The sequence below is a fragment of the Bombus huntii genome, chromosome 2 (genome assembly GCF_024542735.1).
Source record: "Bombus huntii isolate Logan2020A chromosome 2, iyBomHunt1.1, whole genome shotgun sequence".
Classification (NCBI taxonomy): Eukaryota; Metazoa; Arthropoda; class Insecta; order Hymenoptera; family Apidae; genus Bombus; species Bombus huntii.
The window spans coordinates 16,512,790-16,529,136 of NC_066239.1; the positions used below are offsets into that span (position 1 = coordinate 16,512,790).

The 16,347-nt window shown below is 35.6% G+C and overlaps 2 protein-coding genes across 2 annotated transcripts in view; one reads left to right on the forward strand and one right to left on the reverse strand.

Annotated features, from left to right (window-relative positions):
• LOC126878123 (lysophospholipid acyltransferase 6) overlaps positions 1 to 16,347 on the forward strand; it is a 49,516-nt gene that overhangs the window by 30,900 nt on the left and 2,269 nt on the right. The window contains exons 2-10 of the mRNA XM_050640623.1: positions 11,042 to 11,187; positions 12,073 to 12,150; positions 13,350 to 13,441; positions 14,058 to 14,169; positions 14,407 to 14,542; positions 14,683 to 14,830; positions 14,908 to 15,113; positions 15,817 to 16,014; positions 16,132 to 16,283. Coding sequence (XP_050496580.1) covers positions 11,042 to 11,187; positions 12,073 to 12,150; positions 13,350 to 13,441; positions 14,058 to 14,169; positions 14,407 to 14,542; positions 14,683 to 14,830; positions 14,908 to 15,113; positions 15,817 to 16,014; positions 16,132 to 16,283 — 1,268 coding nt within the window. The remainder of the gene's footprint in view (positions 1 to 11,041; positions 11,188 to 12,072; positions 12,151 to 13,349; positions 13,442 to 14,057; positions 14,170 to 14,406; positions 14,543 to 14,682; positions 14,831 to 14,907; positions 15,114 to 15,816; positions 16,015 to 16,131; positions 16,284 to 16,347) is intronic.
• Positions 3,379 to 4,721, reverse strand: LOC126878166 (hymenoptaecin-like). The gene is made up of 2 exons (XM_050640725.1): positions 4,531 to 4,721; positions 3,379 to 4,025 (listed from the first exon to the last, which is right to left on the reverse strand). Exons 1-2 carry the CDS (start codon positions 4,615 to 4,617, stop codon positions 3,666 to 3,668), a joined length of 447 nt encoding a protein of 148 aa, XP_050496682.1. The 5' UTR covers positions 4,618 to 4,721; the 3' UTR covers positions 3,379 to 3,665.

A 16,347-nucleotide genomic window follows, 5' to 3' on the forward strand; every position in this document is an offset into this window, starting at 1 on the left:
CTAGATTCGTACAATCTCTTGATTATTTCTTAGATGTTGAATTTTGCCAGCTCTCTTGTTCTAGATTTCTTCAATTTAGTCATTTGTGAACAGGACACTCTAAACTCTAATTAGGGCTTGGAGGACCAATTCAGCCATTCAGGGAGTTGATGAACTGTTTCTCCATAAGTGTCGAAACAGCTACTACCTACGGTACAACTTGAAAGAAGAGTAATTTGCTATTGCGCAAATCGGAAATCTTATACTAATGAAATGGAAAATATAATTTCGAAGAAAGTGTAATTATTTTAACATGGCGGTATAAGAATAACACAGTGTTATAAGAATTATGCAAGTTCATAACGTTTGTTGTAAATGTGTGAGTTTGTGTATAATAAGCTTATTTTCCATATGCATTATATATTCTACCCATACGTTAACTTCTACGGGAGTCACTAGCATTATACTATGGGCAATATCCTGTGACTTTGGCGCCATGTCCGTACTTCGATTTTGCGAATAAGATGTAATAAAAATTTATGTAATGTGCAATACATTTTTAAATGTATAATTTGGTCAGATAAAAATAAGACTCGAATGCGAATCGTCGTTAGTTCTAAGTTAAAAATGTCCCTCTTCCTCATCGGAGTTCTATTTTGAAATACAATTTTATTTCGGCAGCTACGCGGAAACGAAAAGGTAATAGATCCAATTGACCGCAGATTTTCTATTCGAACATCGTCTTCCTCAAACAGATCGCACAAACAATTTTATTATTTTTAACAGAGTGTATAAGCGAATAAAAGGTCGCTGATGTATCAGAATGCCACGAATGAAAATGTTTCAATGATCGTATTAACATGTGGTATCACGACATTTGATAGTAGATATGCGTGCGCAGAATTCGCGCTCTATAATCGGTTAATCACGAAAGTTGATCTAACGAGCTTGAAGGAAAATCTGCACGTGATCTTAGAATCAATCACATAAGTGATCTCTCAGCTGGTCGCGTTATCACATTTCATCGGCCACGGACATACGTTATTCGTCACTGGTGCCTTCTTTGCGGATGAAATGGGGAAGTTTTTCTCGATCAGGATTGAGAAATTGTCGAGAAGCACGAATCCGAGAAAAGAATAATTGTACAGGAGCTAGTTCAGTGTGATTTAAAATGGTAGCTCCAAAATTCATTATGAACAATTAGGGCGGTTTAAGGTAGATAAGCCTAATTTATACGGCTTTATACTTCTCTCGGTATCAGATAGCGGGTGGAGTATAAAAATTTACACTGTATATAGTATTTCATATACAGAAATTTAGTTGAACAAGAGTTTAATTATAAACATATTTTTGCGGATGTTCTTATCTCTGTAAACTTTGATTAGATATTTTTAAATAAATTAAAATCGGATTTATTCGAAATAAAAGGCATTTGTTGGTAAATTTCTATTTTATACCTTCAAAACTAAGAAGCAAATAATTTTGTGCTGCTAGGAGAATTTATGTAGGTAGAGTTAAATTATAAAGTTCTAGAAATTTTGTAAATTACGAAGAATTTTAAATGTACGAACTATAAATTTCTTCGGTATACTGGACATTTTTGGTGACTTTTGATATTTATTGAATCTCCATATATCGTGTATTAAATATATTTCCCATTAAAAAATTTTCTGCTTACTCACATGCATAAATATCCCCAGGCGACAATCCATAATTTTTTGGCTGGTAGAAGATCTTATGCTGTCTGTGAAACGTGTCAATAATAAAGTTGAAAATACGTAGGAGGGACAACGTATTACAACCATATTTTTCGATGTCTCTAGTCATTTTTTGTAAAATGCAATAATTATTTATTGTTAGAAATGTAAGGGAAGTGGCAGAAAATGAAATTTTTTTTTAACTCAGGACATTTTCAATAAAATCGAAAAAAAGATAAAAATCGAGAGAAATGCTTTCGACTAAAGAAAAATAAAGTGCAATGCGTGAGGTAATAATTCGCGGAACGGTGACCTACCGTGTTCGATAACTTATCTTCATGAGGTGATTGTTCGAATGGTATGATAAAATCAGTAAGATGTCAGCGATAACCGAGAAACGTTCCTACGAGCTTCATTCGAAATTTGTTTAGCGTACAATTTTCTTGTGAAATCCAAATTAATTCTTATGATTTTGTGTATTCGCATCACCCGTATCGTATAACATATATATGTTAATACATAACATACTTAACAACTTAATACGTATATAATATACATATGTATGTTGTTTTTAATAGAATTTTAGATCAAACTCCCGTGTAATTCCACGTGAAATTCCCATGAAAGAAGTATAGATATTTCAAATATAACCCATATCTGAAATTTTTATGATTTTGTAAAGCATTTCAATAGTATCATTAACCTTTTAAAAGCTCGTATCGATGTATATCTCACTTGCAAGCTCGAACGTGAAACAGCACCTATGGCAATAACAATGACGCAACAGAACACAGTCACGTGTATATCAGTGCTTTCCATTGGTCATCCTGCATCGAACCACTGCTTAGAAATTAAACTATGTTCGAATACGTAATGGCGTTTAAGATATTACGATATTGCATCATGACAAAGTGATTGCGTATGTCAAATATCTTTCTTTATAGCACTCTTTGTAACGTCAAGCTAAGTTATATATAAATTATTGGCTTGGAAAAAAATTTTTTTTTTTTTCGTGCTAGTATATCAGAGACCTAGTTTATTCTCTTACGAGCTGACACGTTTTAAACATTTTACGACGAAGTATTATCGTATTCTGCTTTCAAAGATTATCTTTGGAACTGTTTTAGAAATTCCAGAGTTAATTGTTTGATAAATTCTGTAAGTATTACGTTTGATTAATTTTCTCCGATAAGTTCTGTGCTTTTAATTTACTGGGTCTAAAATTAAGATACATCATATATTCTACTTCATTCTTAGATATACAAGATTTTACTAGTATTTGCTATTCAAATATTTTGGTTTGGATCGAATTTTATTTACTGTGTAATGGCTAAATTAGCGAATTTATATCTGTTTTTTTCATATTTTCTTTTTAGTAACAGAATCATTATTTTTATTTTTATTAAAAAGTAATGTTTTAACTTTATTCACGAAATTCTTTCCCAAAAGTACGCGGCACAGGTTGTTTTAAAATCACATTGATCCAAATAAACGAGCAAAATCGTTTTATTGCCGCGTATCCTCCGTTGTTCTATGCTATACGTGTATTCCAATAACTGTAACCTCATCACTGCCAAGCTCAGCTATCAAAAGCACTAGTTACATTCTAAACGCTTATCGCTTGTACTCAATGCGCTAAAAGTTCATTCGCACTCGACAAGTTCGTTTACCTTTATCATTGGCGACAAATAACTATACACCATTTATGTTATTACATTACATTTATTATCATTTCTTTTAAGTACAATCTCTTAATCGTCAATGTCTTATCAATTACATAAAGTATACGAAATGAAACAAAGTAAATGCATATCTGAAATAAATAATCATTAAATACTAAATAAATGCAATTAATACGGGACAATACTAATAGTAATTGATATTACGTAAAAGCTGATCTCTGTCCAAGTTTCTCTAATTGAGTCCAAAAGAATTATGAATTTGTAGAAAAATCCGTAGTCTAATCGTTAACTGTACGCATAGATGGATCTAATATCCTAGTTCCTCTGACATCATGTCATCGACGTTGCGTCTGAATCTGAATCCACCACCAATGCCGAAGCTGGGCGAGATTCTGCCGCCAGGACCGCGTTCAGCCTGGCCGTATCCCCTGATGAAGCCGTTCTTGTATTCACGCCCGATTTGGACACCCAAGTGTGGTTGAGCAGGCTGTCCGGGACGAATATTCAGTCCACCGTAAGCGTCCGCGTTCACTCCGTTTCTGTCGTAGACGCGTTGATGATAATCGACGTCCAAGGATGGGCGACGATCCGGTCCGCTCAATGGTTTCTGTCCATTGATAACGAGGGACCCTTGAGGGTCGGCGTGTCGTCGAAAACGAGGAGAGCCCTGAGAAAAAAAAATGTGGATTCACAGTTAACGAAGAACGGGACTAGAGCCTTTTTTCATGGAACATATTCGGGCTCGATAGGAAAAGGAATTTGAAACGGAGAGGTGGAACGGGAAAGTTTACGATATGATGGCTGTAAGGCAAGTTTCGAATATCGATACTTGATCGCAGTTGTGGAATAATATTCCATTAACTAGTAATTTCGGCAAATTGACAAGCTACAAATTTTTAGAATAGAAATGTTAAGTTTAAGATGTAGGGTTGGAAAATTTTTCAAAATTCTCATAGACAACTCTCGCTTAATGACATTTTTAAGTTGCATATTTGTAACCAAACCATACGCAGTTTTCAAATTGTTGCAGAGTTACAGATTTAAAAATTGTCATTTATTAAATGAAAGTACTAATTATCCAACTACTATCCTATTGTAATATTGTTTCAATCACATTTAGTGCTAATTTTTAAGTAGCAATTTTAAAATTAATTATATAGTAAAGTTCTTACGTAGTATTCTTCCACAGCTTCAGGTTCAATTTCTTGAGCAGCGGCGTATGCAGCCATGCAGAAGAGAGCCAGTACGATGAATTTCATTTTGGAAATTGTTTTTTTGATTCACTTGGAACTCTTTGACACAAGATCTCTGATGCTCTTGTTTTTAGAGCTGATCGATTTCTATACCACAATCGGCTGAAGCTTGCTCTTATATACCAATTTTGCGCTGAAGCTTTTTCCCTGTCTTCTTCGTGGCAATTCCAGCCGGGGGATCACCGTCGGTTCCTTATCCGCTTTTCTGTCTGTGTCTCTGCGATTGTCTCCGGGAATCCCACTCTTGGGTCATCGGAGGTCAATAATACGAGTGTACATTATGCGTATGTTCAGTTATTAATGGAGTTCGTTGCTTATGCGTTCGATTAGAATACAGATTAGATTATCATTCTTTATAACTTTCGATTACGTTCTTTATTTCATTTTTTTTTCTTTGGTATTGTTTGATCTCGATCGTTAGATAGATACCGATATCCGTATAATATAAGGAGAAAGAAGTCTTCGTAGAATATTTCCAATTTTGCAATGATGAAATTGATAAATTGGAAATTTTTATTTTTTTTTTTAATATTTTAATAGCCCCACAATAATTCGTTGGAACCTCCAATAATTTCTTAACGATACAATTACCAATAACATATATTTTGCAATAAATAATTCGAATCTTTAAAATGTCCCGTTATAAATTCATAAAATTTCTACGAAAAAATTACAAGTTTTTAGTGTTAAATTCGTTGCGTTCTTCGTCACTTTCTACACAACCGTGCTCTTATGGTGATCAAATTTTGTAAGTGTGAGGGATATCTTTAAATGTTATTAATGATACGTATATTGATACATTGAAGGTTTTCTCAGAACATTATTATCCTATTTGTCTCTTGAAACGAAACTGAGATTGGGAAGTAAAAACTCAAAGATTACTGCATAGTCAGAAACAACCAGATAATATTCAATGTCCTAATTTGCATAAAAAATAATTTATTTGTCGACGAACGATTTAATTTTGAGGAATATTAGCAAAAAAATTGTACGTACGTGCGAAAATCGAATGGCTTCAAGAACATTGAATCATGATTTATCTGGTTCGAAATCAAATTTGCGCAGATGTACAAGATAGTGCGGATTTAGATAAATATATTTTTTTTCTAATCGCAGCATCGCGTCATCATGTAATTGACACTTTTAGCCCTCCAAGTCTAATATTCTTGGAACACTGAATTACCTGATATACCGTCTTATTCTCACAAAACGCTTTAAATGCGAGCAAAATTATCCGATTAAGAAGATTTTATAAAGAATGAAAAAATGAAATTTCATAATGATCAATTCTAGCGTCGTATACGATGTATTGGAATGTGGCATGATTCCGACCTGTTTTATTTTTATTTGCACACGTGGGAAACGATACAAATGTATGCATGTTACGATATTTGCTTCACGGATGAACATTTAAGATAAATATACAGTAAGTCATCAGACGAGAAATTCTTATTAAAATTTTAGAATATATATGTATTTCCACGCAGAGAACATAGTTTGCAATTAAAATTATCTTCGTAATAATTTTCGCGTGCGAAGCAACATTTTTTTTTAACTTTCACCGTTATTTTTATATGCTGTATTACATTCTACCATTTCAAAATTGTAGATTGTAATATATCAAATCATATCATCATATATCAAATCAAATGTAGATTGTAATATATGGTACTTCAAACATAACGCTCTACCTACGTAATTTACAGTGCTTTTTTTCTTTTTTTCAAAATTGTGCTTTATCCTATGAATACTACGCATTATAAACACCGAAGAACAATAGGGACGATATAGGCTAGCGTGTTCTCTTTCATACGCGACCTTCGTAGTTCATACGAGTACAATGCACATTCTGTTGCTCTTTACGAGCTAGAGAAGCCCGTGGGGACCAAAGTGGTTACTCAGAATTTCCACGTTTTGCGATCACTACTTTTATAATTCTAATCTACAAGCGTGAAACATGAATGTTGTGACAATTGGTCTATAGAATCCTATATGTTATGTCAATCGACATAACGGTTAATCTTGGCCCGAGTATGATTTCTCAAGACATATCTTTCATTACATACCATAGGGTTATTCCAGTTCTTCCCCGTGAGGACTGACTCAGAAAATAACCAATTCCGTATAAGGAAAGAAAAATGCATCCATAGTCCGTTGATCATTTCTGTCATTCGTCAGTTTGTCACCGAAGTCTTAATGTTTGAGGCAGTTTATATCTTTGTCTTGTAAGTGACGCAACTCAATTATATCTTTGCAAATGTAGAGAATTATCTGCAAACGTAATTACACGTTAGTTTGCTAATTAAATTTGCGTCACTGGGAAGTCGCATTGATCGATTTGAAAACCACAAAACAGAGAAAACTAATAATGTTAGGAGCGCTGTTTCTGAAAATTTACCTTGCAATTATGCAAACTACGAACGTATGATGTAAGTCATTTATCTTTTAGAAGTTGGATATTAATCGTGTTTCTGACTAATGAACTTAAGAAAACGAAACGCAGAGTTTGCCTTTTAAAAGACTCATTTAACGGGAAGTACCACAGGAATTCAAAAAGGAAAAATAAAACAGCGTTAAGCGAAGAATCTTAAAGAATTCTACAAATTTTCTCATTTTCAGAGTGATTCGGTTCTCTGAGAATAGGATTTCTGCAATTATAATCATAGTGCGCAATATGTATGTAGTATCGGGAAGAAGGGCCTAAGGTAGTGACCTCACGTTTATACGACCGGATGAGTATGCGAGGTTAGGATCCCCTCCTCTGGGAAACTGCAAACTTAGGTTTGATGGTTTGTTCCGCTGGCAATAGTACCTGGGGCGAGTTTACAAGGGTAATGACGGTCGACGGGTACGACTTTACTGTCACCCTGCATGTTGTCTCGAATAAGGTAATGACAAGACACAGTCTACTATTAGGTACCGATTTTTTAGACCAGGTAGAGTTGCGAGTCAAACGGGGCGAGGTGACCTTTTTACGACTCGACGATCAGACCGACGGTCACGAGGACGCGCCGGATGTACTGAGGGTAAACGCGGTAGAACAAACCGACGAGATAGACTTGTCGCATGTACGAGAACCTCATTACCGTGAAGCCATCCGGGATATCATTAAAGGGTATAGGCCGGAGAAGAAGCGAGACGTCGGGATAACCGCAAAAATAGTTCTGAAAAGCGACAAACCGGTAGCGCGAAGACCGCGAAGACTGGCGCCGTCGGAAAGAAAGGAGGTAGACGATCTGATGGAAGCGTGGACAAACGAGGGTGTCATCAAACCGTCAGACTCGGAGTATGCGAGTCCGATAGTGGTAGTCCGAAAGAAAGATGGCTCCATCAGGGTTTGCGTCGATTTTCGTGAGCTTAACGAACTCATCGAGTGTCCACATTTTCCGTTGCCTTTAATTGAAGACGTTTTAGACGCGTTACAGGGCGCCTAGCTTTTTACGACGATAGATCTAAAAAATGAGTTTTTCCACGTAAGTCTAGACAAAGATAGCCAGAAGTATACTTCTTTTGTTACGCCAACGGGGCAATACGAATTTCTGAAGTTGCCGTTTGGTCTGAAAATTTCCCCTATTGTCTTCCAAAAGTATATATCGAAGATCTACAAAGAACTGATGGACAAGGGTATTGTCATCGTGTACATGAACGATATCATTGTCCTTGCAAAGAATTTAGAGGAGGCATGGGAACGCTTGCAAATGGTCGTAGAATTAACTGGGCAGTATGGGCTAGTCATAAATTGGAAAAAATGTCGTTTTATGCAGAGGGAAATCGAGTATTTGGGACGCATAGTCTCGGGAAACACCATAAAGCCGTCCGCTCATAAAACCAAGGCCGTTGCAAACTTTCCCAAGCCAACATCGGTTAGAAAAGTCCAGAGTTTCTTGGGACTTACGGGATATTTCCGAAAATTCATTAGAGGTTACGCGAAGATTGCCAAACCCTTAACCGGTCTGTTGAAAAAGGAGATAGACTTCAGGTTCGGGGATCGGGAATCAGAAGCTTTCGCAACCTTGAAAGCAGCGCTTACCAGCGGGCCTGTGTTAACACTTTATAGAATAGGCGCAGAGACCGAGTTGCATACGGCAAACTAGATCTAAACGACGGAAAATTCCATCCGGTCTACTTTGCTAGTGGAAAAACAACTCCTGCGGAAGCGAAGTACGCCAGCTACGAACTAGAGGTGCTAGCAATAGTAAAAGCGTTGAAAAGGTTCAGGGTATATCTGTTAGGTGTGCCGTTTACTATTGTTACGGATTGTCAAGCATTCGCCATGACGATGAGAAAGAAAGACTTGTGTGTGCGTGTGGCTAGATGGGCCTTGTTACTAGGCGAATTTAAGTATCAGGTGTGTCATCGGCCGGGGAAAAGTATACAGCATGTAGATGCTCTGAGTAGGAACCCCCTGCCGAGCACTATGTATGTAACGGAGAGTGAAGACGGGCTGATTGCACGGTCGAGAAGTGCACAGAACAAGGACATTGAAGTCCGTAGGATTTTGGACGCCGCAACGTCCAGTCAGGCCGATGGGTATGTAATAAGAAACAATATTTTGTATAAGGAGTGTAAGGACGATGCGCTAATAGTAGTACCGAAGGCGATGCAGGTTCAAGTAGTCAGGCAAGCGCACGAGCGTGGGCATTTCGGGGTCACCAAAACAGAAGCTATGGTCAAAAGGGACTCCTGGTTCAAGGGGCTACGCGAAAAGGTCGAACACGTGGTATCCAACTGTCTTGACTGTATCCTAACCGAACGAAAATTAGGTAAGCTAGAAGGGAACCTGCGAAATTACAAGAAAAGAAGAAAGAGGGCGAAACAGTACCTAAGGGGGGACCTTGTCGCCATAAAGAGAACACAGTTCTCAAGGTTAAAACTCGGGGGCAGATTTTTGGGTCCGTACCGGATAGTGCGAGCCATGCGGAATGACCGCTACACCGTGGAGAAAGTAGAGGAGCATGAGGGACCCGCGCACACCTCGACGACTGCCGATTTCATGAAGCCTTGGGTCCTGAACGCCGAAGATGACGCATCCGACGATGGCGAGAATGAACACAACATCTGAGGGCAGATGTTACTGCAGGATGGCCGAGTATAGTATCGGGGAGAAGGGCCTAAGAAACGTCGAGCCAACTATAGACAATGTCGCGAGAGCCGAGGCGCTGTTGGCTCTATCAATGCGTTATCGGGTCCTTCAAATAAATAGCTTCGCCGAAAAGGCCTACGTGACCCTGGCTACGAGCGTCCGCGGAACACGCGTGCGGTGGGACTAGCAAAAGACAAAAGAATTTTTTTTTTTATTTATTTGTTAAATTACAATTTGTTAAATTACAATCAATTCTCGCGTTGAGAATTTTCAGTAATAAAGACAAAAGAATGCTACAACGGCCAGAGAGTCAGTTGAGAAGCAGAGTATGAGTTGAGCGGACACAGAGTGTGAATCGACGTGCGACGATATTATAGTCGGTTCTTTTGTTGTTGAATATCACTTCTTAAAATACATTAAACTTTGAACCTACCATCATTACTTGTCCTTACTCTAAGAATCCATCAGTTACTACATGTATGATGTAATGTTCTTATAGACTTTAGCGCTTAGGAAATTTTATTGATCGAAGAATTTGAAGAGTTTTTGCAGTTCTGTAAATGAGATAAATTTATGCTGGTAAAAAGCTAAGTTATTTTCCCGATTCTTCAAATGTAGTCGAGTAAATCGAGCTTAATAGAACTTGAGTATATTTCTTATTTCCTGTTTTATTGTGTTGAAGAAATTTGTTGGATAAGTTAGATCTTTTGGAATCTTTAAAATTATGACGAAATGTTAGAATCACGTATGAATGAAATTGCAAGCTACGTTTTACGTTACATTGTTCGAGAAACTACCGCAATATTAAAGTCTTGTTTGACAGAAATCGAATGCCTGTTTCTTGTGCAATAGCATTTGACGTTTGAAGGAATGATTGAACGTAATAACCGTGATCTTTCTGCAGCAGGAGGTGGAATAAATTTCAACTAACGTGTTATTAGATAATTAAGAACGTTGTATTGAAACTGGCAATTATCTTGAAGCTTGGATAGTTGAATTGAAATTCGAACATCACATTAAAATTTGGCAATAAGACGATGTTAGGCAAACTGAATCATCGAGCAAAATTTTGTGAAATTTCACGCTTGAGTTTCTTTCTTGTGAATTTTCATCTCTCTTGTAACAAATTTCAAATATTTAACGCAACAAGGAACTGTATAACTTAGTCGCGATATCGATAAGTATTCCAGAATTCTTACGAGATTCGTTGTAAGCGCAAAACGGTAAAAATGGATCCAGTTTGCCTACGAAGTGTTAATATCTAATTTTTTCTTTTTTTTTTTTTTTTCCAAGACGAGGTTACATCGGCCAATATCGTAACACATGCATTTTCTTGATTATGTGCAGATGAATTTTCTACTAACACAGTTCACAGCACTGATATTGGCTGGGTTTTTGAGAACGTTTCTTAGTCCAGTTGCCGTGACAGCAGCCACCAGACATGTATTTGGTCTCGTCATCGGCCTTGCGCTTGGATATTTCTGCTTCGGCAGGTAAACAGATCTACGTAAATAAAGAGAAATCAATTAGTTGAGAAAAGTGTCGTATCTCTGATAAGCATGATAGTGTTGTGCAAAAAGGCCATTTTATACACTCATGCTATTGTACAAGATGTCCCATGATTAATTGATACATTAGAAACTTTATTCATTGATACTTATCTTAAGTTAGATGTAATACCTTCTCATGGTACGAACAGTAGCGATTCTATGTATTAAATTTAGAGAAATCAAAATAATTACCCATCTATATCGAAAAATTCGATATAGGAATGATTTTTTGTTAAATATACGATTTGAAGAAGTGTCGAGATATTTATATCTGAATGATTACAATTAATTGTTTCCCCGAACATTGTGTGATTTTCTTCCAACCTTCTAATTATAATATCTGGATCTTTATACATATTATAAACATATTATATGAAAATAACTAGACTGAGGATTTTTATACAAATTTATTCTTCTATGAACTATCAACTGCAGAAATAAAATTCCAATAGAAATCTGTTCCACCTATTAAAAATTATAACAAGAACTCAATTTTGAATACATTTTATATATCTTCCTGTTTGAATTTTGCATAAGTGCATGAAAATTCACGATCTAATAATTATATGCTATGTTAAAGATACGTACGTTAAAATGATCTTCGCTTGAAATAAGTCTTTATTTAGAAAACATTATAAAATACATTTATTATATTAATTAAAAGTGGACATATCCTGTACAGTAGAATTAACTGTATAGATTAGTGCATGAGACTAAAAAGAAAGAAGAAAAAAAGATAAACGGAAAAGAATGTTTGTAGCATCCTGAGTACCCCCTCTATATTTAACCACCTTGCTTCATTAAAAAAGAAAACTCGTATCTTTTCAGGCAGGCGATTCACCTTGCAGGCCTCCCAGCCTTATGTTACATAGCAATGCGCACACAAAATCCTCGTAATATACAGAGGCAAGTTATTTACATCGATATTTTCATTATAATTATAACTATGTGGCACATTGATTCGTTTCATTAGTCACTATAGATTTCATATCCTATGAAAGCTTTGCGCAGCTTGATAAAGTACTATTCCCCGATGAAAAATATTTTTCTTGAAAAATTATCCCACTAACCACGAAAATATGTGAATTATGTTGAAATATGTGATTTAGCAAAGTGTAAGATTTACTGTGAAGATTTATTTTCTACGGTTTACTTAGAATTCCCTCGCTTGTCCTTTGAACACTATAAAATATCGACTAGAAACGTAAGTATTCTACAAATACAAGTTTCTGTCCCGTTTTACACGTTATCAATTTAGAGCATGTAAATACGGTGCAATTTCTTTCCAGAAATAATAAATTTCTCAGAATAAATTTCAGATCTTTTTGTATCGCGTAATAAAACTAACACAATGGAAACATAAATGTGCCTTTACAAAATTTATAATTTCTCGTAATAATACTTCGTAGATAATAATAATCCAAAAACATCTTTTTATTATACTCTTTGTAGTTTGAACAATAATTACGAACCTATATTTATATCGAAATTTATCTAAAACTTTATATATCTCTCTTAACATGTATCACAGTGACGAGCCTATAAATAAAGAAATACCTAATAATTTAACTAATTTTATTATGAGAAGTTCTATTGTTCAAGAGAAACAGTTAAGCGATTTCAAACAGAACAAGCGTCGAACCGTTTAGTATCAGGCATATCCTATAATTTGTATAAAAAAAAATACTCTACTTATTATATACTTTATACATAAAAAAATAATCTCTTGTAAATTCGACTAGTTCTACCATCGAATAATTTACTTCTTACTTTTTATATAATACAACATTTAAATGTATCTTTCTTGTTCTTTAAAACTCTAGATATAGATCACTAGATATAGAACTACTCATAAATTTTAATTTCAACTAGTGATTAGTAAACTGCGCATGTTTTATGAAAAACCGAAACGTTTATTAACACAACTACAAAAATAGGAACATCGTTACTTGTATATAATAATAAGATATAATAAGATAATTTTTATTACAAGTTATAAATAGTCGTTAAATGTTAAAGGCCGAAGTGTTTCCACGTTTACTCTCATTATCACGGTCAATGATTGTTCTTTGAACTTAACAACTCATCTTGGTAATACGTTTCAGAGTTGTGTTAACAACGGCGATGCTCTACTTATCTTGCGTGCATTACCATCGACAGATGTACAATTATGGCTCGTACACACTCGATATCACTGGTAAGCAGACACGTGCGTCACCTTCGCTAAATAATTAATATCTTTTTCTTATTGATATGTTGTCGAATACAAGAGTTACAGTATATTTATCGCATGTTTTGCTAAGCGAATATTTTAGTTACGCTGACTTGTGTCATTCGACGTGTGACTGATCAAAACTTATGTATATTAAAGAATTATTAGCTACGCGATCGTGCAAAAGATATTATTTAAGTCCCTTGACATTTACCGTAACTTTTAAGTTATCGTAAATGTCGCATTGTATTCTTGTTTTGTATGATCAAATTGTTTTCTAATTCGTACATTGTATCGTTTCTATCGTACGAACGTTATCGTACGATTATTAGAAAATTTACAACCAACCAACCAACCAATTAGAATGTTTACAACGAACAATAACAACCTCGCTGGTTAATTTAATGTTACTTGTTAAATTTTCCTTTTCTAATTTTACTTTTACTTTGTAACTTATCGTAATATAGGAATTACACTTTATATAAAAATTATGTCTCAGTAAATATATAACGTATAACAGGAATATACCACAGGAACGTACGTGGTTTATAAAAAATATGTATTTCTATATAAAGATCTCGTTACATCGTGTACATTTCAGGGCCACTTATGGTGATAACGCAGAAAGTGACCAGCCTTGCGTACAGCATACATGATGGGTTAACGCGACGTGAAGAGGAACTCACGCCAACGCAACGTTATCAAGCCGTGAAGTGAGTTGACGTCTTCGTTAACCGGTCGTTTATTCCACAACATTAATTATATAATATGCAACGCAACACACCCAGAAGAACACATCTTCCACACTACATACGCATCAACATAGCTGAATCACATATCTATTCAAATGATGATATCGCTTGCGCTCCGGATAATTCTTACATTTATCATTTTATTTCCTTTGCTGTCTGTGGTCAAACCCAACCTGTTATATGCATGGCTTATTTTAGAAAGATGCCGACGACGTTAGAGTACTTCAGCTACGTCTTCCATTTTCAAGCGTTGATGGCTGGGCCGGTGATATTTTATCGTGATTACATCGATTTTATTCATGGACGTAATCTAACTGGAGCAAGAGCTTTGACGGTTAGAGTTTTGTTCAATCATCCTTTTTTTTTTGTGTTTATACGCTCTCGATAACAACAGCGACAAAAAAAAAAAAAAAAAAAAGAAAAAAGGAATAAAGATCATAACACGGAGTTTTGATATTTTTTATTCTTTTTAAGGGCTGTGATAAAAATTCCGCTCACTACGACGAGATAGTCCTGGAACCGTCTCCGACACCGGTCGTAATAAAAAAGGTCATAGTGAGCTTATTGTGCGCGGCTATGTTCGTGACTTTCATTCCAACATACCCGATTCAGAAGCTAAAAGGTTCGAGTCATATATTGTCTCTTTAATATTTATTGTCGCCACGTCAGAGCGCTGACGAGACTTTACTTTATTTACAGACGATGACTTCCTCGAGAATACCACGGTGTTTTATAAAATGTGGTTCCTGATGGTGACCACTATGCTAGTTCGCTTTAAATACTATCACGCGTGGATCTTCGCCGATGCCATTTGCAATAATTCCGGGATTGGGTTCAACGGTTATGACAAGAATGGCGAACCCAAATGGGATCTAGCTTCCAATGTTGATGTTTATGGGTTTGAGGTAAATTTTTCGAAATGAATACGATTATTTTAGAGATAAATCTATATATATCTATACATACTCAGATAAAGATCGCGGTAAGCGTCGGTATGTTTGGGGTAATCTCGAGAACAGATTTTGATGCGGTTCTCACCAATTTAAAGAGCGTTTCTCGAGCAAGGTTTAGGTATGTGAAACATTATCCTATGATTAAACGAGTCGCTTTTACGATATAGCGAGGCAATACGAACCCGACTGCGAGCAATGTCTTTCTCTTTTCAAAGTATGTTATGTCAGAAGCATCACGATTTCATTGTATTCATTGAGCGGTGTTGATTCACGTTTACCAAGCCAATAGAAATTTCATTAAGCATATTATTAAAAATGCTTATATAAGGTCCCAGGAAAAAATTGGCATATCAATTAGTTATAAATAAAACTTGATGTGATTTGCACACGTATATCTAATTCAGTTGATTTATTTTTGAATTTGAAATAAAAATATTCTAAGCAAATTTACATCACTATTTTTTTTATAGAATCTTTAATACGTACTATATAGCAGTGACGACATCACTTAGATTGAATCGATCGAGCTCGTAATAGAAGTTATGATCTAAGTTTAAGGTTACTGATCCGTACTATTGTGTTTCATAATTTATTGATTTATTATTGTTGTATGATCCAAACGAATCAAAATCTATGCAACAGTTGTACTTTTCAGATGTCTCTGAATATGAGGGACAGTATCGAACACTGGAATAAAGGAACCAATAGGTGGCTTAGGTCGATTGTATATGAAAGGACACAGTACAATAAACTTCTGTTCACGTACGCTCTTTCTGCCTTATGGCATGGTTTTTACCCCGGTTACTATTTAACATTCGCCAATGGAGCCTTTTTTACCATGGTGTCACGCATTGTAAGTAAAACTAGTAATAATATCGAATTTGATTTGCTATATGTTTTTAATCATTGAAAAGAACAAATATTTTGTTAATCATTAATTGATCATTGACCAACCTTTACTATCAAACAGACTCGTCGTAACATACGACCATACTTCCTAGGGTCCAAGGGGATGAAGTTCCTATACGATGCGCTTACGTTCACTACAACGCGAGTCTTAATGGCCTATATGACATTCAGCTTTATACTCTTGGAATTTGTACCAAGTGTGAAAATGTACCTGTAAGTAATAATAAATTCATTTTTCTTTTTACGTACCACTTCTTTGGTCGTATTCATAAAAATC

What these genes read in the sequence shown, in the direction of transcription:
- LOC126878166 (XM_050640725.1), bottom strand. Translation starts at nt 4,617, where the DNA reads ATGAAATTCATCGTACTGGCTCTCTTCTGCATGGCTGCATACGCCGCT. An exon ending in AAGCTGTGGAAGAATACTAC is followed by an intron (nt 4,026 to 4,530) that starts GTAAGAACTTTA and finishes TTTTTTTCTCAG; the next exon opens with GGCTCTCCTCGTTTTCGACG.